At 43.5% G+C, this 23,288-nt stretch overlaps 1 protein-coding gene across 13 annotated transcripts in view; it reads left to right on the top strand.

Annotated features, from left to right (window-relative positions):
- Positions 1-23,288, top strand: part of ppip5k1a (diphosphoinositol pentakisphosphate kinase 1a) — a 31,139-nt gene that overhangs the window by 856 nt on the left and 6,995 nt on the right. For 4 of the 13 annotated variants that reach the window (XM_079157338.1, XM_079157344.1, XM_079157337.1 and 1 more), the window contains exons 2-25: positions 2,356-2,804; positions 3,793-3,988; positions 4,438-4,528; positions 4,633-4,718; positions 5,354-5,508; positions 5,849-5,950; positions 6,408-6,569; positions 6,845-6,966; positions 7,121-7,222; positions 8,011-8,097; positions 8,176-8,251; positions 8,446-8,555; positions 9,917-10,002; positions 10,117-10,242; positions 10,419-10,540; positions 11,202-11,384; positions 12,589-12,730; positions 13,485-13,708; positions 13,945-14,072; positions 14,153-14,267; positions 14,361-14,468; positions 14,865-15,218; positions 15,796-15,889; positions 17,846-17,971. In XM_079157338.1, coding sequence (XP_079013464.1) covers positions 2,661-2,804; positions 3,793-3,988; positions 4,438-4,528; positions 4,633-4,718; positions 5,354-5,508; positions 5,849-5,950; positions 6,408-6,569; positions 6,845-6,966; positions 7,121-7,222; positions 8,011-8,097; positions 8,176-8,251; positions 8,446-8,555; positions 9,917-10,002; positions 10,117-10,242; positions 10,419-10,540; positions 11,202-11,384; positions 12,589-12,730; positions 13,485-13,708; positions 13,945-14,072; positions 14,153-14,267; positions 14,361-14,468; positions 14,865-15,218; positions 15,796-15,889; positions 17,846-17,971 — 3,241 coding nt within the window. In that variant the 5' untranslated portion in view covers positions 2,356-2,660. Of the gene's footprint in view, positions 1-2,355; positions 2,805-3,792; positions 3,989-4,437; positions 4,529-4,632; positions 4,719-5,353; positions 5,509-5,848; positions 5,951-6,407; positions 6,570-6,844; positions 6,967-7,120; positions 7,223-8,010; positions 8,098-8,175; positions 8,252-8,445; positions 8,556-9,916; positions 10,003-10,116; positions 10,243-10,418; positions 10,541-11,201; positions 11,385-12,588; positions 12,731-13,484; positions 13,709-13,944; positions 14,073-14,152; positions 14,469-14,864; positions 15,219-15,795; positions 15,890-17,845; positions 17,972-23,288 lie in introns of all 13 variants that reach the window. The other 9 variants (XM_079157339.1, XM_079157348.1, XM_079157345.1 and 6 more) reach the window with 5 other exon arrangements.

The following is a 23,288-nucleotide window of genomic DNA, read 5'->3' as shown; positions in this document are numbered from 1 at the left end:
CAGACATGTATTGAAAGGGCACGTTTCTGAATACAAAGTGGTGCAATAGAGATCCAGAACTTCAGGCGGTGATTCTTATTATCATCTATGCGATGAAGAGAGAGGCCTTGGCACTGTGTCTGTGTTGAACATCATTTATGTTCCACGTGTGATTCATGTTTTTACTATATTGTCATATCGGCTTCTATGAGAACCTTCACTGTCACAGATGCGTCTCAGGGAATACGCAGCTGTTTTGACAATCTATTATTTGTTAAAGTCGTTTTCTGGTTTCCAGCTTCTCAAGTTGAAAGATTTTGTGTTTTTATATCATGGTAAATGTAATATCTTTAGGTTTTTGTTGCTGTTGGTCGGGCAAAACAAGATGTCTAAAGGCATCACTTTGTGCTCTGTTAAGCATTGGTACTCATTTTTTTGGGGCTTTTTTATTTTTGGCGAAGCAATCGATTGATCTAGGAAATAATCAGCAGTTTAATCGATAATGATCTGTTGGCAGATCAGTGAACGATTCTGCTGCTTCTCTTAAGTTTAAAACCAACAGGATTGTGTCAAACGTTTGAGACAAGATTCGATATTTAAAGCTTCTTCTAAAGTTTGTCATACTGGGGCTACAGGGGTTTGACCCCACAGCATGACATCATGGGGGGGGGGGGGGGGGGGTGATCCTCCAAACTCTCATCAAGTGTAAAGAGGACGTGACCTCACTGGCGAGCGATGGCCCCTCTGGCACCTAAGCAGGTGTAATAGAAGAGATTAACTGTTACGCTCAAGCTCTGAAACACTAATCCCCTTAGGCATGGAAAGAGTTTATTCTAACGTGTGTGTGTGTGTGTGTGTGTGTGTGTGTGTGTGTGTGTGTGTGTGTGTGTGTGTGTGTGTGTGTGTGTGTGTGTGTGTGTGTGTGTGTGTGTGTGTGTGTCAGGCAACGGTGAAACTTTTGTAATGTTTAGCAGCCACAGACCCTGTTTTCTTACTTCTATTGCCTTAAATGGATGTGACCAACATCAAGGCACGATACTTTGGTAATAACTGTGTTCAAAAGTAAAGATAACGTCTTCACGATACGTTTATTAAATACATCTGTGACCGTCTTCTGCACGTCGTCTTTCACCCGCTGAATGTCTCTTTCCCAAGAACTTTTATTAGGCGGAAGACATCGGTGGGCTTAACCACTCGACCAACCACTTAACCGGCGGCGACGTACATTTGTTCATAAGTCCGTCAGTGAATTAATCTCTCAATAAACCCACAATTTTCCAAAGTTCCTAAATTGACATATTAAATAAGACAATTTGCTATTATAGAAAACACAAACATTTGAATTTTCTTCTCATATTTGTTTTCACTTAAAAAAATACTTGAACGAGTACTCTATTATCGGAATAGTTGCCAATGAATGTTCTGCTGACTGACTTCATGGACTAAACGCTCTAAGTGAACATGCTACATTCATGCTTAACTATTTGTGAATCCCAGGAAGGTTAGCTGAGTGCTACACGTGTGGAGGGAACTTGGTCTTGTTTGTTTCCTCAGCTGGAGATCCCCGTGGCTTTTGGACAGTAATGTGTTTGTTTATCTCGTTTTGACCCCTTGTAGGCTGCTTATGCTAATAACAGTATCTTCCACTGACCCGTGAGTGACTGTCCTTCAGATGGGTGTCTTATAGCGCGCCAGGGAGTAACGAGTACGACGGTCCTCGTGGTCTCCATGACTGGCTCATGTTTAGTGGTGATGGAGATGCAGATCAGAGCCGACGCTCCTGCTGTCTGTGCAGCAGCAGACTGCAGCGTCGGCGTTAAATGTGTAACAGTAGAGCAAGTCCTGGAGGTAATTATTGCTCAAGCACACGGCCATTACTGCTCAAAAGTGACGGGGTAATAAGTGGGATTCAAAGTGCCACGCTTGGTATTTCTTCTTTTAGTTGGAAAACCAGAGTCACCCACACAGCTGGGCATAACGAGACCTCCAGACGTATTCATGTAGACTTAATGGATTTCATGAAGATGTGGTGGATGCTTAAATCTTTAGATATAAGAACAGATAATACATCCATCTATACATTTTACTGCCGTTTCTCACTCTTATACTCTTCAGTCTGAACTTACGTTCACTTTGCTTTTGTCCCGCTTGGTTTCTGTTCAGTTTATCCAGATAACGTCTGTTTGGAAATTAGCTGCAACATTTTCAGAGATTCTTTTACTCACTTGTGTGTGAACAGTCAGCTGGTGAAATCCTACTTAGTCATTCATTTTGTAGGCTTTGTGCAGTACATACTGATACCGAGTATGTAGTGCGTGGTACACACCACGAGGCCAAACCCTATTATTAATAATGAACGTTTTGTCTCTCGCGTAGGACGTACAAATGGAGGACAGGACTGTCACCAGATAATCGGTGCTGAAGACTCTTGAGAAACCCAAATGAGATGTGAAGAATGAGTGACTTGAATAACGGCGTCATCACCGAGGACTGAACCATCTCCATCGCTTCACACGTAACCTCTCTCCGCCTCACAAACGCACACCTTCGTCCACCCAGCTCTGCTCTCCAGCCCAGGCAGAGTGGACCCGTCGCCGTCCCTCAGGCCTCGCACCCTCATATCGGCTGCGTTGGTGTACGATGGCGCGGTGGGACGCTGAGGGCCGCCGCGGGAGACTGTGATGTCAGAGCCCAACAGCCCGGGCGAGAGCCGGCGTGGCGCTCCCAGATTCTTCGTGGGCTGCGAGGACGATGAGAGCGAGGCCCTGGACGACAGCATGAGGACAGAGATGGAGCTGTATGAGGACGACGAAGACACGGACTCGGTGAGACGTCAAACTACACTACCTCTCTACTTAAAAATGTGTCGGTGCGAGCGTCAGATGATCAGTGAGTAATAGATAATCCGATGCACTTAAGTTACCTGGTTATTGCAGCAGGTCATTCACTGCCAGCGCTCTTCGAGCCGGCCCGTTAGCATTAACATTGGTTGCCGTGGTGAATGAGTCAGCTGGATAGCAGACGAGAGAGTCTCGGGCCAGACTTCGGTCAACAAAACAACCGTCAACCCTCTGAACCTCCCGTCACATTTTACTCTCTGTGGCCTTGATTTTCACAGCAATATAAACTATAAATATAATATATAATATTAAGCTATTCACATTATTACAGCCTCTCCTCTCTGCTCTGTGTTCACTTCCTGAAGTTCAGTCAAAGTTTCTCTGATTTGTTGTCACGTGACTGTTGGTCTCAGATGAATGAATCATGGCTTCATAGTTGCTCTGAGGAGCTCGCAACTTAATGTTTTACAGGATCTGGTTAAAGGAAACTGTTTATTTGGGGCAACATTTTAAATGAGACACGTAGAATAAAATGTTTTTGATGAAATGTCACAATTTTTATCTTTGTTCCGGGTGTGTTTTCTGACGGAAGCGTTGGTCACACACGGTGTGTTTAAGGACCTTCGGAAAGATGAAAATCTGACAATTCTCACCGTTGTTACAGCTTCTGGCTGTGATACACGGCGTAGTGTTGGTGATTGTTTAAAGAAAACATGCTTTTCCATCCTGCCGGCAGATTTTGTGGTTCAGAGAGTTAAGGACTATGGTTGGGGGGCTTTCATTTGATTTGAGATTGTCAATGACTTTCTCTGTCTTAGGAGAGGAGACACTACAGAAATCTATTACTGTCAGTCCTTAAGTGTGAGCTTTTATGGGAGCTTTAAGGGACAAAGCTGCCGTTGTTTCTCCTGCTTCCTCGTACAGATTGTTGAAATGTTGTCCCCTCTCTCTCTCTCTCTTTCTCTTCGTTCAGCCCCCGGAGCGACAGATCGTGGTGGGGATCTGCTGTATGATGAAGAAGTCTAAGTCCAAGCCGATGACCCAGATCCTGGAGAGGCTGTGCAAGTTTGAGTTCATCACCGTGGTCATCTTCCCAGAGGACGCCATCCTCAATGAGCCCGTGGACAAATGGCCTCTGTGTGACTGCCTCATCTCCTTCCACTCCAAGGGTACAACACACACACACACACGTCACACACGTCTTCATTTATTATACGTGAACCTTGTTTGATGTGTTTCAGACAAAGGTGATATCTATGTCCGAAGCCATTATGTTTTCGTTTGTCTGTCGGCTCCATTCCTGTGAACGCCATATCACAGCTTGAGGGAATGTCTTGAAAATGTAGCAAAAAGGCGTCCACCTTGACTCAAGGATGAACTGATGAGAATCTGGTGGTCAGTGGTCTCTGTGACCTCACGTCCGTCTCCATTCTGGTGATATCTCAGGAATGTCTTGAGCGAATGGCTTCAAATTTTGGCATAAACAGAATTATGTTGAGTCCATCAGAGTCATTCTCTCGACGTCGCCGTAACTCTGAACTCCTCTTCCCCACTTGTTATTAACATCATGTTGTCCATGAGCTTCATCTATTGGTTCATCTCTCTGCATGTACACCAGGCTTCCCGCTGGATAAGGCCGTGAGCTATGCCAAACTGAGAAACCCTCTGCTCCTCAATGACCTGAACATGCAGTACTACATACAGGACAGGTACTGCTGAGATGTACTCTTTAACTCTACGTTTACAATATTGATAAAGAATATACAAAGAAGCATCGTGTATTAATGTGTTATTTGATGTATTTGTTTAACAGGAGAGAGGTGTATCGCATCCTACAGGAGGAAGGGATTGATTTACCGCGCTACGCTGTGCTGAACCGCGACCCAGACAACCCAGACGGTCAGTCTGCCGCCTCAATGATATTCCATAAGTCTTTACTACAGTAGATAGCTGACTATATTCCTCGATGAAAAGTCCCTCAGAAAAACAGCTCCAGTCCAGGCAGCATCCTGAGGCCAGTATCCTAAATATAGTATCAAACATGACGCAGTCGCAAGTGTGCCATACTTAAAGGGATAGTTTGGATTTTTGGAAGTGTGGGTGTATGAGGTGCTTTTCCATATTCAGTGTATTACCGACTGAAGATGGCGGTTGGCGCACAACCCCAGTTTGGAGAAACAGACGGGAGTACCAGCATGGGAGCTAAGCGTTTACTTCCTGTTTCCTTTGTGTGGAAGTCAATGGGTTTTATCAATGGGTTTTGGTTCGATGTCTGAAATACGGTCTGTGTTTAACTTTCCGTTAAAGTGTAAGCAGACATGTCGTAGAATATTTTCACCTCTTTATCTTTCTGTCAGACAGCTACCAGACTCCCGTCACAAAACCAGTCATTTTACCTCAAAGAACACAGAGTTGCTGGTCTCCCACTGCCTTTATTTGTTACTCTGTTTGTGTTATTCTGTGTACATTTAAAGGGATAATCAGAAAAGGGGGGCTTCCTGGCTCACAGAAGCATTTTCTCTGTGTTCCTCTAGAGTGTAACCTGGTGGAAGGAGAGGACCACGTGGAGGTGAACGGAGAGGTGTTCCAGAAACCTTTCGTTGAGAAGCCCGTCTGCGCTGAGGACCACAACGTCTACATCTACTACCCCACCTCTGCTGGTGGAGGCAGCCAGCGGCTCTTCAGAAAGGTGTACATCAGACTACAACAACCACTCTATTAATACTTCACTGTTAATGACCGGCCACTATCAGATACAGGAGGCAGATTGTTCAAAGAACTTTCTTTTCACTGCTGTCGTGGGTTTTGGGGTTCAGAGGATTAATGCAGTAACCTGCACCACTTGATAGCTTGTCCTGTAATGGTACACGAGTCTGTTGCTCAGAGAAAGCACATTATCATAATTGAGACACACTGTTGTCCAACACGGAGCTGCAGCCTTTATTTCAGATGGTGATGGACCTTAAAGAGAGTAATGGGAATGCACCGTTGCACTGGATGGTTTTTCACTCGCTGTGTGATTCGTGTAGATCGGCAGCCGGAGCAGCGTGTACTCACCGGAGACCAGCGTGAGGAAGACGGGCTCTTACATCTATGAAGAGTTCATGCCCACAGACGGCACGGATGTCAAGGTAGAGTTTGTAATTTATGTAGTAAAATAAGTGTGTATGAATGAAAAAAAAAAATATATATATATATATATATATATATATATATTTTTTTTTTTTTTTTCATTCATACACACTTATTTTACTACATAAATATATATATATATATATATATATATACTCAAATGTAGATTTTTAAGACTAAAAGGTTTCTGAAGCATTTCAAAACCTCAGACATGTTTAAAGTGCTCTGATTGTCGGTCTGAACTACGTGCAATATAAACGAAGCTCAAGTGTCATCGTTAAAAGGATTTTGTGTAAATAAAACTTTGCAATGTTGATACGGAACAGGAAAAAAAGCACTTCACAGCTCTATTATTTTAATTAAGAATTTAAGAATAATGTAAGTCAGTTAAACCTAGAATCAACGTTTGCATTGAGAGTGATTGAGGATGTCTGGTGGTGTGTCATGTGACCTCAGGTCTACACTGTGGGGCCCGACTACGCTCACGCTGAGGCTCGGAAGTCCCCGGCTCTGGACGGGAAGGTGGAGCGAGACAGCGAGGGGAAGGAGGTCCGCTACCCGGTCATGCTCTCCGCCATGGAGAAGCTGGTGGCCCGTAAGGTCTGCCTAGCGTTCAAGGTGAGGAGGAGGAGGAGGAGGAGGAGGAGGAGGAGGAGGAGGAGGAGGAGGAGGAGGAGGAGGAGGAGGAGGAGGAGGAGGAGGAGGAGGAGGAGGAGGAGGAGGAGGAGGAGGAGGAGGAGGAGGAGGAGGAGGAGGAGGAGGAGGAGGAGGAGGAGGAGGAGGAGGAGGAGGAGGAGGAGGAGGAGGAGGAGGAGGCATCGCCGCTTTGTCCCGCCGCTCTCTTTCCCTTCGTTGTGGAGCATCGTTGCTGAATTTGTGTCCTCTCTCTGCAGCAAACTGTGTGTGGCTTCGATCTCCTCCGAGCTAATGGACACTCGTATGTGTGTGACGTCAACGGTTTCAGTTTCGTGAAGAACTCGATGAAGTACTACGACGACTGTGCCAAGATCCTCGGGTACCATGTTTATTTTTATTTTTTTTGTCATTGCTGGTCCACTGGAACATTTTCTCCTGAGATTTGATTTGAGTTTGATTGATTGGAAACCTTTGATCTCATTGAGCTTGCTTTGTTTCATTCCTCGTTGGGTTTCCCTTCATCGGCTCCTCAGGAACATCGTGATGCGTGAGCTGGCGCCTCAGTTTCAGATTCCTTGGTCCATCCCGACGGAGGCGGAGGACATCCCCATTGTTCCCACTACTTCAGGGACCATGTGAGTCAGAACCGTTTACTGATGTTCAGTTGGCTTCGAATCAATTTGGGTGGTCCCTTAAAGGGATAGTGTGGTTTGTTTGAAGTGAGGTTGTGTGAGGTACACACCTTTCAGACGGGGAACAAGCAGGTATCTACGCTCTCTTCAAAGCCATGATACAGCTATCGTTACCTCCCAGATCTCAGAGGTTGCTGGTCCACTTGCTGCATCGATCAGTTAGCTTGTTGGTGTGATTTGGTGAATTCTAACCACAGACGTATATAAGAAGTGGACGTAGTCATGGTGACGTCACCAGTTGGTTTATGGACTGATGTTATGAAGCCTCGAGTTCGGTGATTTCGCCGTTGCCATCTTGGATTTTTTGCATCCACTGAACAGGAAGTGACCATATCTGGACTGTGGAGGAGTGACGTAGAGACGACGTATAGTGTCTGGTAGCGACCTGTCAATCACTGTGTAGCCCCGCCCTGAAGCATACCCTGCTTTATGGTCTGTTTGACTCTAAATGGACCATCATTTACTAAATGAACATCATGCTGTATTGAAGAAGACTTGAAACTAGAGATTGAGACCATAAACTCATGTTTACAATGTTTACTGAGGTAATAAATCAAGAGAGAAGTAGAGTCATTTTCTCATAGACTTTGGTTATTCATATACCATCAGATACCCTGTTGACATATCAGGAAGTTATGACACAATAGATACCACCCAAGCCTAATCTTTACATTAAAATAATACTGCTATATTAATAATAATATTAGCTAACTTTCTCTTGCACTCTTCAGGATGGAGCTACGATGCGTCATCGCTGTCATCCGACACGGAGACAGAACGCCGAAACAGAAGATGAAGATGGAAGTCCGCAACCCCATGTAGGTTATCACTGCTTTTACTGGGCTGATTAAAACAAAACGTTTGATTAATCTGAAGTTTGTCTTCCATTAATCCAGGTTCTTCGATCTATTTGAAAAATATGGAGGATACAAAACTGGGAAATTAAAGCTGAAGAAGCCCAAACAACTGCAGGTAACAATTAGTGTGTGTGTGTGTGTGTGTGTGTGTGTGTGTGTGTGTGTGTGTGTGTGTGTGTGTGTGTGTGTGTGTGTGTGTGTGTGTGTGTGTGTGTGTGTGTGTGTGTGTGTGTGTGTGTGTGTGTGTGTGTGTGTGCTCGCTCGCTCGCTCGCTCGCTCTGACAGCTTGTTCCTCTGAACTCTCAACAGGAGGTGCTGGACATCACGCGTCAGTTGTTAGCAGAACTAGGACAGCACAACGACTGTGAGATAGAAGAGAAGAAATCCAAACTGGAGCAGCTGAAGACTGTTCTGGAAATGTAAGTGAAGGGAACTGGGTCTCTTTATTAACCACTAGACACTCCGTCTCATATTCATTTAAGTCATTTCTAGGTCATTAGGTTGTTTTAAAACTATGATAGACTGCAAAAAGGAAATTACATTTTTTTTACATCCATACTGGTTTTGTAGTGAAACTGTGCAAGAACTCCGATGTATGGTAAGTATCCTGTAACATTATACGGTGATATGGTATTAGTCTGGGTACATGCATTGCCTCACTGCTCACCTTCTTGTAGAATTTGGACAGAGTGTCCTGAGTTTGTCTTTGGGTTCGTCCCGTGCTTGTGACAAATTAGTTTTTAAAAGGTCACCATCTGCCAAACACGACTCCAAGAGCCTTTGATGTTGATTTGGCTGCAGTGTATCGCCTGTAAACAGCCTCCTACGCACAAGAAACGTGAAGCTAATTGTCTTTTATACGCCCAGATGGTAATGGCACGACTTCACTCATGTATTCTTTAAAACACTAGGTTCAGTTCAGCTCTATCGTCCCACTACAGGAAACTAGGTTTGCAGCAACGATTCATAAACGCATCAATTATAAAAACAAAACCTAAGAATACAGATCAGACGATACAAGACGAGGTAATGGTTCATAAAGTATAGAAACGTCAGCTGATCTCCAGTCCAGTGTTCATTTGATGAAGTGCAGACCACTGGCTCTGGATGAGGCGCGTAGGGAGAGGACGGACCTCCCGTGTGAGATTTTGAGGAGAACCCTTTGGTGGACACGGACCCTCAATCTCTTTGTCCTTCCAGTGTTGCAGTCAAGACCACCTCGAGTCCCACACAGACTAAAATGTGGAATATTCAAACCTCTGACTCACTTTTCAAATTGATCTGAAAGATCCACATTCCCATAAACACTCCTACAGAAAACAAATGAAGATTTATTCATTCAGTCACTCTTTCATTGCCATATATTCTGTATGTGTGTGAATTTGTCCTTTTGTTGTCTCTGATAAATCACAGTAATGACGTTAACAAATACAGGCAGTTTAGTGCTGATCGTTGTTGATCGATATATATATATATTTTCAAAGTCCTCTTTGTGTGAGACAGAGTGAATACGCCTTCAATTATGAGACGGGACGAAGAATCTTATTTACAGCTTCACAGTCATTGTATTTTAATAAGGAAGACTTGCATGTAACTGCACATCCTGGTCCCGTTTCTACACGAGTAAACACCACATCGTTAGTCGTCTAATCCTCAGGAGTAACGGCCCCCATTTTGTTATCGGAGGTATAAAAAAAGGAGGCGTACAATCATGTTTATCCATAAACAGCTTTATCTTTTTATTGACTCCAGATTTGTTTTATTTTCTTGCCAATAAAAGGTACGGCCATTTCTCTGGGATCAACAGAAAAGTGCAACTAACTTACCTGCCCCATGGGCAACCCAAAACCTCAAGTGAGGAAGAAGGTAGGACGATATTAGGGCTTTTTCTTTTTCTTAATCTCTTACTATAAAGTAGTATGTTTTCAAGTTGGAGCGGGCCAACTGAAGTTACCGTTTGGATGGTGTGTGTGTGTTCAGACACGCGTAAGGAGGGTCCATCTCTGCTGCTGGTGCTGAAGTGGGGAGGAGAGCTCACGCCTGCTGGCAGAGTTCAGGCGGAGGAACTGGGGAGAGCCTTCCGCTGCATGTACCCCGGAGGTCAAGGTGAGACACACACACGAACACACACACGAGGTGTAACTGTGTCGGACTGAAAAAAACGATTCCACGGTGGCGACATCTCATAACAAACTGCTGCTTGTTGCACACAAAAATGCAGCCGGTTTTGAGTAACTCTGTAAACCAGCAGGGTCCTCGTCTGTTTTCACCGATCTTTGTAGGAGACTACGCTGGATTTCCAGGCTGCGGCTTGCTCCGGTTACACAGCACCTACAGACACGACCTGAAGATCTACGCGTCCGACGAAGGCCGAGTGCAGATGACGGCCGCGGCTTTCGCAAAGGTAGGCGGCTATTCTAAGAGCTCCGGACCAGAGAGACGTTTCTGTTCTGTAAGCTACATAGTTTAAATGCAGTTACAGGACGTTAATAGAATGTCCATTGATAGAAAACACAGTGTGTTTAATAAACCAGCCGGAGTCATCGTCTCAGTTAAATAGAGGGGAAACAGCGCCACCTGCAGACTCTCACGTGACATTAAAAAACAAAGAAGCGAGAGATTGTCAGAGGAAAGCACAAAAAATAATAATTACAAAGGCTCGCCCATCCAGACGATAAATACTAGGTGCTGGACGGAACAACGTGTAAAACATACTAGATAAAATATATTTAATCGACTCCGTTGACGTTTTCCAAGCTCTTCTTCAGAAAAGGAAAGCGGCCTTCTACGAGCTAGTTATGTTTTCCTTTCAGCGATTAACAGCTTCGTTAGATGAGAGAGGGCCACTGAGTGATGTCCTCTACTGTGAAATAAAACTACAATGTGTTTTCTGTAGCGTAGAAATGACTCGATGTCAACAAGATCAGACAAGTCACAAATACATCATGCTGTTTGGTTTCCTTTAGTCCCCGTACAACAGCTCATGCTAGCTGTCATCTGTGTGATAGCCACACTGATGAGTTATACAAATCACAGATTTCACACTTCTGTGTGTGTGTGTGTAGGGTCTGCTGGCTCTGGAGGGCGAGCTGACACCCATCCTGGTTCAGATGGTGAAGAGCGCCAACATGAACGGGCTGCTGGACAACGACAGCGACTCGCTGGGCAGCTGCCAGCACCGCGTCAAGGCCCGACTCCACGAGATCCTGCAGAAGGACCGGGACTTCACCGACGAGGACTTTGACAGGGTGAGTAGAGGACGAAACTTTAGTCTGCCCTGTGAGGCCCCGAGGAGGGTAGCAGGGGGGAAAAACACAAAATCACTTGCACAGTTTAGAAAATACACAAACATGACGGAGATAAATAATATCACAGAGCACGAAGAGGCAGAAAACCCCACTAGGCTTACTTGAAGCCTCCACCAAAATAATGTTACATGTTCACAATACTATAGAGAGCACAACATATGTATACATAAGATATGACAAAGATAAATATACTAACAATACATTATCAAAAAGACAGAAAATATGAGCGTCTGCTTGTTTGTTTAGCTGTGTTAGCTCCTAACCAATAGTAATGCTACATGACTGAAACAACATGCACAATAATAAACGGGGAAAGCAAGTACAAAACAGCAATTAAATGATCTTTTAAGCTTCTTTTGTTAGAAATCTGTACACTTGTGTGCACCTCTTGTACAGCCGGTGGTTTTTACACAGGAAGCACATGTTTTGGGTCATGATGAGCAAAGAGTCTGCTGCAGGAGTTTGAATCAGCTACAAATACAATAACTAAGAGATCGGTCCGTAGTTCACGGGGAGGCGTGGATTCAGATTAGCTTTTTTTAAGAAGACGCGACAGCTGCCACGGGTCCTTCAGCTTGTCGGTGTTGAACCAGATCACATTGGTCTGGTAGCTGAATAATAACTTGTTTTTCATTCATATGTATTTGGTCTAAAGTCCCTTTTTATAAATGCGCCATGGAGGCACTCACCCCGTAACTCCACAAGTTAAGCTGCTGAAAGTATTCTAAATATAGCTTAAATCGATTCTTTAAGGTGTCTAAAACACGTCCACAGCAGTTCAGTTCTCCTGTCTGTTCCTATAAGCTCATCTACTGTAGGCAGATACATAACCTACATATTCTAGTGTATGTTTCCCACAGTAATAGTTAGCCTGAGATGATGATATGTAGAGACAGCGGGTTCCTATCTCCTTTTGATCACTGAGGATTACTAACCTGTTCTAAAGAAAGCAGAAAGCATGGGCTCTCTTGAGCTAATTGTTTGCAGATTGATTATATGTGGCTCTGTTAAATCCAATGACAAAGGTTCAGCAGCCTTTTGAGCTCTTTGTAAAGTGAAAGCAGTCGGTATTCATTTGTTTCAAACAAGGCTTTTTATTAAATCTTTTTGTGCTTCTTTTTCTTTTTGTTTCCGTGTGTGACAGCTGGCCCCAACTAGCAGTGCCTCTTTGGTGAATTCAATGAAGATAGTCCAGAACCCGGTGGACACATGTGACCAGGTCTACGCCCTCATTCAGAGCCTCACCTCCCAGATCCGCACAAGGATGGAGGACCCCAAGTCAGCCGGTGAGCGATGACGTTTGGATGACTGCCTGGTGATATACAGCCCACATTATATCTTCCCCACCGATGGCTGGCTTTCTGCAGGCGCATTTCCTCCGTGGCGTTGTGCCGCAATGGGCTCTTGTTTGGCTAAGAAAATAATAAAGGCCCCGGGTGAAGTTGGCTTTGCAGCGCCCCCTCGCCTCTTTCTGGGCTCGTGGACTTAAACTTTGTTCATGCTTGCGCTTGGCGCCGTAGCGTGAGCCTCCGCAGACGACGCGCGAGCTCTGAGCATGTGTGCTGCATTATTCTCCGAAACGCCAGAGTGCGTATGAACAAAAAGAAGAAAAAGACTACGAGTGTAACTCATAGATATGCCCAAAGACTGTAGGTTTAACGCAGTAAACTACCCTCCACAGTGACTCAATCTCATACTTATGGATACTTTATTGTCTTTGTCCAAACCCTGTAAAGAAACCAGTAATGTATTAAAAGCATTATAAAGAAACAAAGGTTGAATATCCTGTAAACTATTTGATTTGGCTGCAAAATATTTACTCAAATGAAGATTTTTCAGATCTCCTGTTTCTAAAGCATCTGAAAACGAATTGGCCTTCTTTGTATAAGACGTGTGAATAGTGATTTTATCAGTGAACTATGTGTGACATCGCACACGCCACGCACAAATTTACAAAAAATTCTAAAAAGGCATGTTCAATAAGTAATGTTTCCAAAGTCGATGACTAATCGTGTTAAACGATCTCGTCTGTCTCACCAGACCTGCAGCTGTACCACAGCGAGACTCTGGAGCTGATGCTGCAGCGCTGGTCCAAACTGGAGAGAGACTTCCGCATGAAGAACGGCCGCTACGACATCAGCAAAATACCGGACATCTACGACTGCGTGAAGTACGACGTCATCCACAACGCCACTCTGGGCCTGGAGGACACGCTGGAGCTGTTCAGACTGTCTCGAGCTGTGGCTGACATCGTCATCCCACAGGTGAGGAAGAGGAGGGGGGAGAAGGAAGAGAAGGAAGGAGGAAGTTCAGATAGAGAGGAGACGGTTGTTACATCTGGTCGACTGCAAAGAAACATTTTTAAGGCTAATTTCCGTCTTTTGTTTCAATATTCAAGATATAGAGAAGGAAAGCACAGTGGCTAGATATTTATAGATGAACTTACTTTCATTCTTTAAAGATTTGTTTTAATTAACATATTTTTCTTCTTTGTTTCAAGGAATATGGCATTAATAGAGTGGAGAAACTGGACATAGCATATGCCCACTGCCTCCCACTGGTGAGAAAGATCCAGCTGGACCTGCAGAGGACCCACGAGGACGAGTCCGTCAACAAACTGCACCCTCTGTGAGTAAATTGAAAGGCCGTTTGGATGGGGAGACGTGATGCAAAGTGTTTGGACTGACTGAATGTGGCATCTTCTTCAGGTACTCTCGAGGAGTGATGTCTCCAGGGCGCCACGTCAGGACACGGTTATATTTCACCAGTGAGAGTCACGTCCACTCCCTGCTCAGCATTTTCCGCTACGGAGGCTTGCTCGACGTAAGCGGTCGAACATCAGTCCCACAGAACTGTAATGTTTCCTCAGATGGGGGTAGAAGTTATTTTTTTAATACGCGTGTGTGTTTGCGACAGGAGGAGAAGGACCAGCAGTGGAAGCGTGCCATGGATTACCTCAATGCTGTCTCTGAACTCAACTACATGACTCAGATTGTCATCATGCTGTACGAGGACAACAACAAGGTAGCGTGTTTGTTTGTTTGTTGATGCTTCACATGGCCTCCATGACACTGTCTCATCCTGGTACCGCTTGTCTGTGTGTTTACATTTGTATATGTTTTTTTCAATCGATTTTAAAGTATAAACTTGTAAAAGAGGCACCATGCAAGTCCATTAACGTTAGCTATTTAGCCCCGAGCTATCGGTAGACGAGCCGGTCACTGGGATGTACTTCGATATAAGTAAAACCAATCATTGTTTTATATTAGATTTAACAGTTTAGCATCAAACAAAAAACAGTAGTTCTGAGTAGCGTACATGTGTATAGAGGTGTGTATATAAATAAACTTGTGCAGCAGGAGATTAGAAATGGTATTGGAACATTTAACATCTCTAACATCTCCGTTGTTCCCCCTAAAGGACATCTCCTCAGAGGAGCGCTTCCACGTAGAGCTTCACTTCAGCCCCGGAGTCAAAGGCGTCGAGGAGGAGGAGAACGCACCGACCGGCTTCGGCTTCAGGCCGGCTTCTGCAGAGGTAACACGGCAGGTAGAATCCCATCCCAGTGTTTTTCACCGTGTTGTTGTCCCGCAGACTGCAGCATACGTATTCTCTCTCTCTTTGTTCTTTCTGCTCGGACAGAAACAGACCGACCCCGGCAGCCTGGAGGACCTCTCGCGAGATGAGACCGACCGCGCCCTGCCGCTGTCTGAGCCAATCACCATTCAGAGGAGGTCCCCACTCATACGCAATCAAAAGACCGGATCCATGGAGGTAGGAAGAAGCAGAGTCACTGCACCAGACTCTAGGCCTGTACCAGTAGTTCATTTCAGTTCAATGACTGCATTGACAACAAGATTTGAATGCTGCGCCGCTTCTTCTTCATTCTGTTTCAACCAGACAGCAACCTCTTCCCCACATGCACCTGTATTAAAGTCTAGAAGCAATTTAAATGATGGTAAAGCCATCCCGTTACCAAAATCATTTTCTTTCATTGTGGACTTGAAGAGTTTTGTTCATGAAAACACTACAAAGCATCAAATCAAGTCTGTTTAGCTATTTGTTTATTTACTTTTATAATCAGTATATTTTATAGACCCAGAGCTGCTTCTTCTGTGGTTTTTGCCTCTCCCCTTGTCCTAGGGCATATTTTATTCTGCCAGCTAGTAGAGACTTGTGCATGATATCAAATATAGTCGAGATGCCATGTTACCGCTGTCTGAGGATTGTGTGTGTGTGTGTGTGTGTGTGTGTGTGTGTGTGTGTGTGTGTGTGTGTGTGTGTGTGTGTGTGTGTGTGTGTGTGTGTGTGTGTGTGTGTGTGTGTGTGTGTGTGTGTGTGTTTTCACCAGGTTCTGTCAGAGACATCGTCCTCGAAAGTCGGCAGTTATCGCCTCTTCTCGTTGTGCTCACGTCAATCCCCCGAGATGAAACAAAGTGGATTAGGTACGTGTCAGAATGCACCGTCAACTGTGTGTATATAGACCTCATCACTGCCACTGTATTGCAAGAACAACAGCAATAATAATGGATACATTTCATACCTGTTTTGGGATCAATATTCCAGTTTTGTAACTGTTGGTCCAGTTTCCAGGACTGAGATTACCATCCTTCTGTAATAACTTACTTTTTTATGGAGCATCTCCATTTGAATTTAGTTTTGATATCAATGTGCTGGTTTGTCTTTGTCTAGCAGATGAGCCCAGAAATCAACTGTGAAATTGTTTTCCACTCATGTGAACGAAATGCGATGTAAATCATCAAATATGTGTCCCAGTGGCGTGTTCAGATACTCAACTGAGGCGTTGAAGTCTTTGCAGAGTTAAACTCTCAACATTTCACTGGCTCCTCTTTCCCCGACAGCGGGCCTCAAATCATTTCCCCAATCAACATTATCTTGATAGAGTTCCTCTGCAGGCTGTTTGGTGGTTTGTTTGTTCTTATCAACGTCTTTTCAGAGGAACGTGTGTTGAATTGTATCGAGCACCTATTCAGTGCTGCAGTCTCAGCTGTCCTAAACCATCAGAGATGCGCATCACGTTTTGGTGTCAGTCCCTCAGAATTACAGAAACACCACCTTTGGGAGGCGCCATTATACGCTTCTGTTCATCCGTCTCACAGAATGACAAAGTCCCCTCGTAGTCCGATCTAATTCTGTTGCTTTTTCCTTTATTTCCTCTTTCCATTCTACTCTTTCGCGCTCTCTGTTTGGACAAACTAATGTCAAAAAGCACTCTGGCAAATGTAGGAAATCAATAATTTAAGATGAAAAAATGTATACACTTAATAGTCCTGTTATATTATATTGTTTTGTATATTATAATATTGTATATTATATTGTCATTTTTGAGGTCATGTTCATATATCGTACGATAAGTCTAAAATGTAAAAATGATGGTGGTCATGTCCATCTGTTGTACGATAAGTCGATAACATAAAAATGATTGAGAGGATGTCCATATATCGTACGATAATTAAATGTAAAAATTATCTTGGTAATGTCTGTACGATAAGGAGATAATGTTACAATAATTGAGGTGATGTCCATATATCGTACGTTAAGTCTAAAATGTAAAAATTATTGTGGTAATGTCCGTTTATCGTACGATAAGTAGATAATGTTACAATAATTGAGGTCATGTTCATACATCATACGATAAGTCTAAAATGTAAAATTTATGGTGGTCATGTCCATCTATTGTAAGTTAGTCATTAACGTAAAAATGATTGTGATAATGTCCGTTCACGTACGATAAGTCGATAACGTAAAAATGATTGAGAGGATGTCCATATATAGTACGATAATTCAATAACGTAAAAATGATCGTGGTAATGTCCGTTTATCGTACGATAAGTAGATAATGTTACAATAATTGAGGTGATGTCCTGATATCGTACGATAAGTCAATAACGTAAACATGAATGAGGTGATTTCCATATATTGTACGATAAGTCAATAATGTTACAATAATTGAGGTGATGTCCTGATATTGTACGATAAGTCGATAACGTCAACATGATCGAGGTGATTTCCATATATTGTACGATAAGTCGATAATGTTACAATGATTGAGGTCATATTATGGTGACAGGGCTAACAATAAATTATAAGATAGCACTTAATGCATTTAATGTCTCGCAAATGGATATTAGAAAAGCTGTGAAAGGATTTGAGGGTGGAGTGTTTCCTGTCAGCCTCGATGCAGGACATTAAAATCGTTCTCCTTCCTTCCTCTGGTGAGGAGGACCGATGTGCAGAGAGCTGTTGGTACGAGATGCATGGTTTCCTCTGTCTGCCTCTGTTTTTCTGTCTCTCTCTCTGGATAGTTGTTTGAGTAACAGCATGATATGTAGTAATGACTAACCCCCCCCCCCCCCCCCCCCCCCCCCCCCCCCCCGCAGGCTCTCAGTGCGCCGGGCTCTTCAGTACCACTGTCCTAGGGGGGTCCTCTAGCGCCCCCAACCTGCAGGACTACGCACGCGCACATCGCAAAAAATTCTCCAGCGGCAGTCTGTCCTACAAAGACGGTACGTGTTTGAGACCGCGCTCCTATCACAAGAAACCTGCACAGGGCAACAGCAGATCAGTGCCTCACACATTTCCTCTTAGTCCTTCTACACGTAAAATGGTGTACGTTTGACTTCCTGAGCGATGCCCTAAACCTAAAATATATATATATGTGTGTGTGTGTGTGTGTGTGTGTATGTTTAGTCTGAACAAGTGGTGGTTATAGTAGCTAGAGTTTGTGCAAACACAGCAGCAGTAGAACTTATTTGGACTGGAAGAATGTGTGCTCGATGAGAAAAAGGAATAAACATCATGTATACACATATATACATGTATTTAATAGTTCTAGTAACGTCTGTTTTCTTAGACTCCATAATCATTCTTGCCACCAAACCCACGCGATTGTTTTCCATCTTCTTTCATTTATTTTTTCTTTTCTTTTATCGCCGCACCACTTTGAGTCAAATTGGTGTATTTGTTTTCCAGCAGCTTTGATACATGCTGCCTCAGGCCCACTTTAGACGTCATGTGTAATAACAGGAAATGTGGCCACGAGAATAGCACATGTAACAACGGTGTCATCACATCGGTGTCGTACAGTCGACACGTTTTTTCAAACTTTATGCGTTTGGTTTGTGGCGGAGCTACTTAGACTTCGGTTGTTTTTGTCAACTGCAGCGTCGATGTAGCTCGTCATTATTAGACCAGATAGAGTTGTTTTAGTCTGATATTTTTATTCAGATTTTTACTTTAAAAGCTCCTGCTTGTGTGAAGCAGCTGCTCATTAGTACGTGTCCATTAACTTCCCCTCATTCTCAAAAATCCTCATCATCTTCCTCCTCCGATGTTATTTTTCTGCATGGTCCACGGCTGCGCTGACTTCCTGTTACAGTCTGTTCAGTGGTTGTAAAGGAAATATACAACCGTGTTTATTTCACAGCCAGTTGAAAGTACTCAAAGTCAAAGAACTGGAGAAGTTCTGACATGACTGACTACATGTTTACATGCACACTGGTATTCCACTAATATTCCCAATATGTCAAATATTTGATATGTCTCATGTAAACATCGAGTTTATTCCGAATGCAAATATCTCAACGTCGACCTTTCTGAAGAATGAAAGGAGGGCGGCTGAGTTCACACGGTCCGACAAGTCCGACACCGTCGGGAAACTTCACACACATTTAGAAGCAAAGAAGCCAAATGGCACAAGCGGCTCCGGCCGTTTCACTTCTCCGTAGTTTGACGTGATAAACGACGTGTTCGGGAACGGCGTGGACGTGGGATTCACTGGTGACGAGGATGAGGCACCGGGTCAGTTTACGTGAAATCGGAAAATATGCAAGGCCGCATGTAACCGGGAATATTTGTGGAATATTCATCTTCATTAGAAATGTAAACAGCTTATTAGGAATGTTGTCTTTTTCGGAATAAGGGCAACAGCCAGAGTATTTGATGCATGTAAACGTAGTCATCAGAAACATTGTGTGTGTGTTTGTGTGTTTCATTTCACATTTCATTTTTTGTTCTGAATATCTGGGCCCTCTGCTGATGGAGTTATACATCTAGTGCTTGTAACTGTGTGCAAATTCAATGTTAAATTCAAGGAGCTGAGTGATGCATCATGGGCCGCCGTGGCTCGGCCCCGAGTGTGTAGCTGATGTTTGTGGTGGAGTCGTCCAGTAGATGTCACTGTGGTACCACACACAGACACACACCACCCCCCCCCGGTCCTCTCTCATCGTCTGGTCTTTGTCATCCATCTTGTTCCCTTTTCAACAATCAAAGGAAGCGTTCTGGTCTTGATGCAGTCCAGTGCGCGCATATTGTGCTGGTTCAGTGCATGCTCCTCCCTCCCTGTCATCTTTTTATTCTTATTTTTATTTGTCTCCACGCTGAAGCATCTTTATCCTGGTCAGGATCACCGGCTGATATCTTGTTTTATTGTTGTTTACGCGGTTGAACGGCATTTAAGTGGGATTGTGGATCATCTTGTTAGACCCGAAGCAGGTTTCCAGTCACTGGTGTGACCTCTCATCACCTCCTAAGTTACAACATTTCATCTCACTCCGTCACCACGAAGATGTTCCTTCCATGTAAACATGAAGTACCTCTGACCTTCAGTCAGGTGTTCCTCACTAACAGACTCTTGTTCTGCTGGTTGATCCACATTAGAGAAGAACAGGGACATGACTTAAAACATGATTCATTCAATTTGCTGTGGCCTCGAGTAACACTAGTGATTTATTTATTTATATTTTTTATTTCCTCAGAGTTGTTGTCTATGCCGGCAGTAAAACGATTTTCTGTGTCGTTTGCAAAGTATCCGACTAATGGTACGTCTGCTTCTTTCAAGTACTTTTCCACTTCACCTCCCTTTTGTCTTGCATGTCTTCAAACTTGTTTCTGGACCTTTTTGGGTTCTTTTTTTCATTTTTTCTCCACATGGCCCTCCAGCATTCCAGGTTTCTAATGATTTTCTTTCTTTCTCTTTGTTTACCCGTATGCTTTTGGACTGTTCCTTTTCTAACACTACCTGACATTCTCTCTCTCACCAGGGTTCCCACTGGTCAGTTCAACTAGTGAAAGAGTAAGACTTCAGGGTACAGGGAATGTCAGCAAATCTTTGCAACGGCCTCATAGAAGTGTAGCCGGAAATAAAGACATCTTCACACGACTTCTACCTGTGAATACATAAATGCACGTATTCTCTTCAGAAGGCCTTTATACACCGGGAGCGTGTTTTTCGTGCGATTATTTTGCATTTCAATATGTGTTTTTTCAAACTTTATTTCTCCTTCCAGACCAGATACGCTCTCTCTGTTCTTGCATTTCATAATAAAAGCTCAAGTCAGACAACAGGACCCTGGTAGTTGGTTCTCTGCCTGCGCAAATCTATTCAAAGCTTTTATTGAGAATGTCTCTTCCAAATTTACCGGCATAAATAGTTTTGATGCGAAATAATCGCAGGAGAGTTCTTTTGCATTTTTTCCGGATGGTTAATGAGTCACATCCCCCGGTGTGTGAAGGCCGATGATGAACAAAAGACCGTTCTAATCAACTGAATCATCCTAAGCTACCTTTAGTCGGTTAAAGCAAAGTTCTTCTCACACCTTGTTCCAGTTAACCCACAGTCACCATTTCACACTCACTGCAAAACCTACTTCCCCTGGAGCCATTTAGAAGTTTCATTTAGTGTCCAGTTTAGATCACAGACTCAATCTGAGTCTGACTTCATTTCAGTTTGTCTCTCAGAGCTTCTTTACTGCTGTTTACACGAAACCACTTCCTCAACACACGCTAAATATTTTACTCAAGATTAAGATTTGGGACACTTACTAATCGTCCTCATTTTTGCATCACCGCTGCCAGCTGTAGAGTTGCACAAACAGTCATTTGATGGCGGACATAAATATATAATAAATATAGTCGAGAGGCAGGACGCGGTCTGGAATGAGTCCCTGCTCTGGTCCGGCTGGAGGACGGTTGGCTCAGTAATGGAGTCGTTTATTCCGGCTTTGTGTATTTTTGCAGAGTGATTTCTGGCACAACCGTTCCTCCTTCCAAGGTGCACACTTTTAGAATAACTTTATTATTAGACCAGCATGCTTTGGTTTGTTGTTTCTGTTTCAAGTCATAACTGATGTCAGCAAACTGTTTTGTCACGGGGGTCAGTTGAAAAATAATTTCTATACTTTTTTTATTGAAGGGATACTTCAATTTACTGTCACAATTCCATACAGTTTGGGGACGTGCGAGAGACAAAGGGGAGGTTGAAGCAGCAGAAGCTGAGATATCCTGACGTTTAGTCCCCCGCGTTGGTCGAGGTCCTAAACTCCTCCCTCTCAGGCTTTCTGTTAAAAGTGAGTCTGAAGGCAGAGATGATCCTCCGGCGCCACAGAAGACAAACTGCACAGTGGTTCTCTCTGCACGGCCGCGTCTTAGAGCTGTTCTCAGTCAAACAAAAAGAAGATCTTTACGGTGCCGCGAGGGAGATACAAGTGGTAAATCTACAAGAATAAAACAAACAAATTAACAAACAAGTTAAACTCACAAGAAGAGCGTGAGCTGCCGAGTGCAAACCTGACTTTGGCCTAAAGTAGTGTTCCTGTGGTGAGGATGGCCGCTCAAAGATCCAAATACACGTTTGTGTTCATGTTCTTTCATGAACATAAATAAATACTAATATGATTAATATAATTTGCACTCGGCGGCTCACGTCTCCTCGGTGTTTAACCGTCTGAGGTGTGATCGATGTAACCTCACACAGTGGAGCGATGCTCTTCTTTTACTTTAAGCTCAGAGAATATTAGTGTTTTCTCAGAATCGTACCCCTCCTCCTCCTCCTCCTCCTCACCACCTCTGTAATTGTGTTTTTTGTACCTAACACGCCATCCTGTGATCTACAAAGCGTCAGTCACACATACAGAACGTGTGAACCCTGCCGGCCTGGTTTTTGGACCTTTTTTTTTAATAGCAACCAGTCATCATTTCTTTCTTTTTATTAACTTCTAAACGTTTCATTCTCTATCTTCACGTTTTACAAAGCAGAGAGCCTCATGATGGAGATTTGTGCTGAGTCGAGGGTGGGAACCCTGTTTAACATTGATCACCATTATCCAATAATTCAGTTATTTATTTTGAATGTGTGTGCATGTGTACACAGTATTCACATGAAAGTCACTCCGTCGCTGCTGAGGATGTGAGCTCATTGTTAAAGGTGAATGTTTAATTCTTCCTCTGACTCTCATTGATTAACCTGCGGCCGATTGAAGGGTTGAGTCCCAGCTGACTGAACCAGGATCAGCTCTTATTGAGCGTGAACAGAGGACGGGTTGAAGCATCGCTCGTCCGCCTCTTGTGTTCTGAAAGAGACGTCGCTCAGTTTTGTTTTGATCCATAAGCACACACAAAGCTTTCAGTGTTTTCAGTGCTCACATGTGGTCGTCTAGTGTGTCCAAGACTTGAAAAAAGGGCAAATATATAAATTAATAAAATATTATTGTTAATGTTGCGGCTGTACCGAATTACATTTTCTTTACCTTCAAAACTTCTCTTGAGGTTTTGGATGATGCTTCAAATGTCTGACGTCATAACTCAAAATATAAGTTATTCATCAGATTAAATGAGTTATTCTTCTCTGTTAAATAAACTTTCTTTAGTTATAAAACGTTTTTTTAAAGACTAAATGCCAACAAATCTGGATGGAAGCTGAATACTTTGTTAGATAGAATCTTGTTAGTTTTTAAATGTTGACTTTTAGAGCTAACAAAGCTCTGGAGTTATTAGAATCCCACGCAGCCACAACTGGAATCTAACAGAAGCCCAAATGCACGA

This window comes from Pholis gunnellus (genome assembly GCF_910591455.1).
Source record: "Pholis gunnellus genome assembly, chromosome: 1".
Taxonomy (NCBI): Eukaryota; Metazoa; Chordata; class Actinopteri; order Perciformes; family Pholidae; genus Pholis; species Pholis gunnellus.
This window is presented reverse-complemented; position numbering and strand designations above follow the sequence as displayed.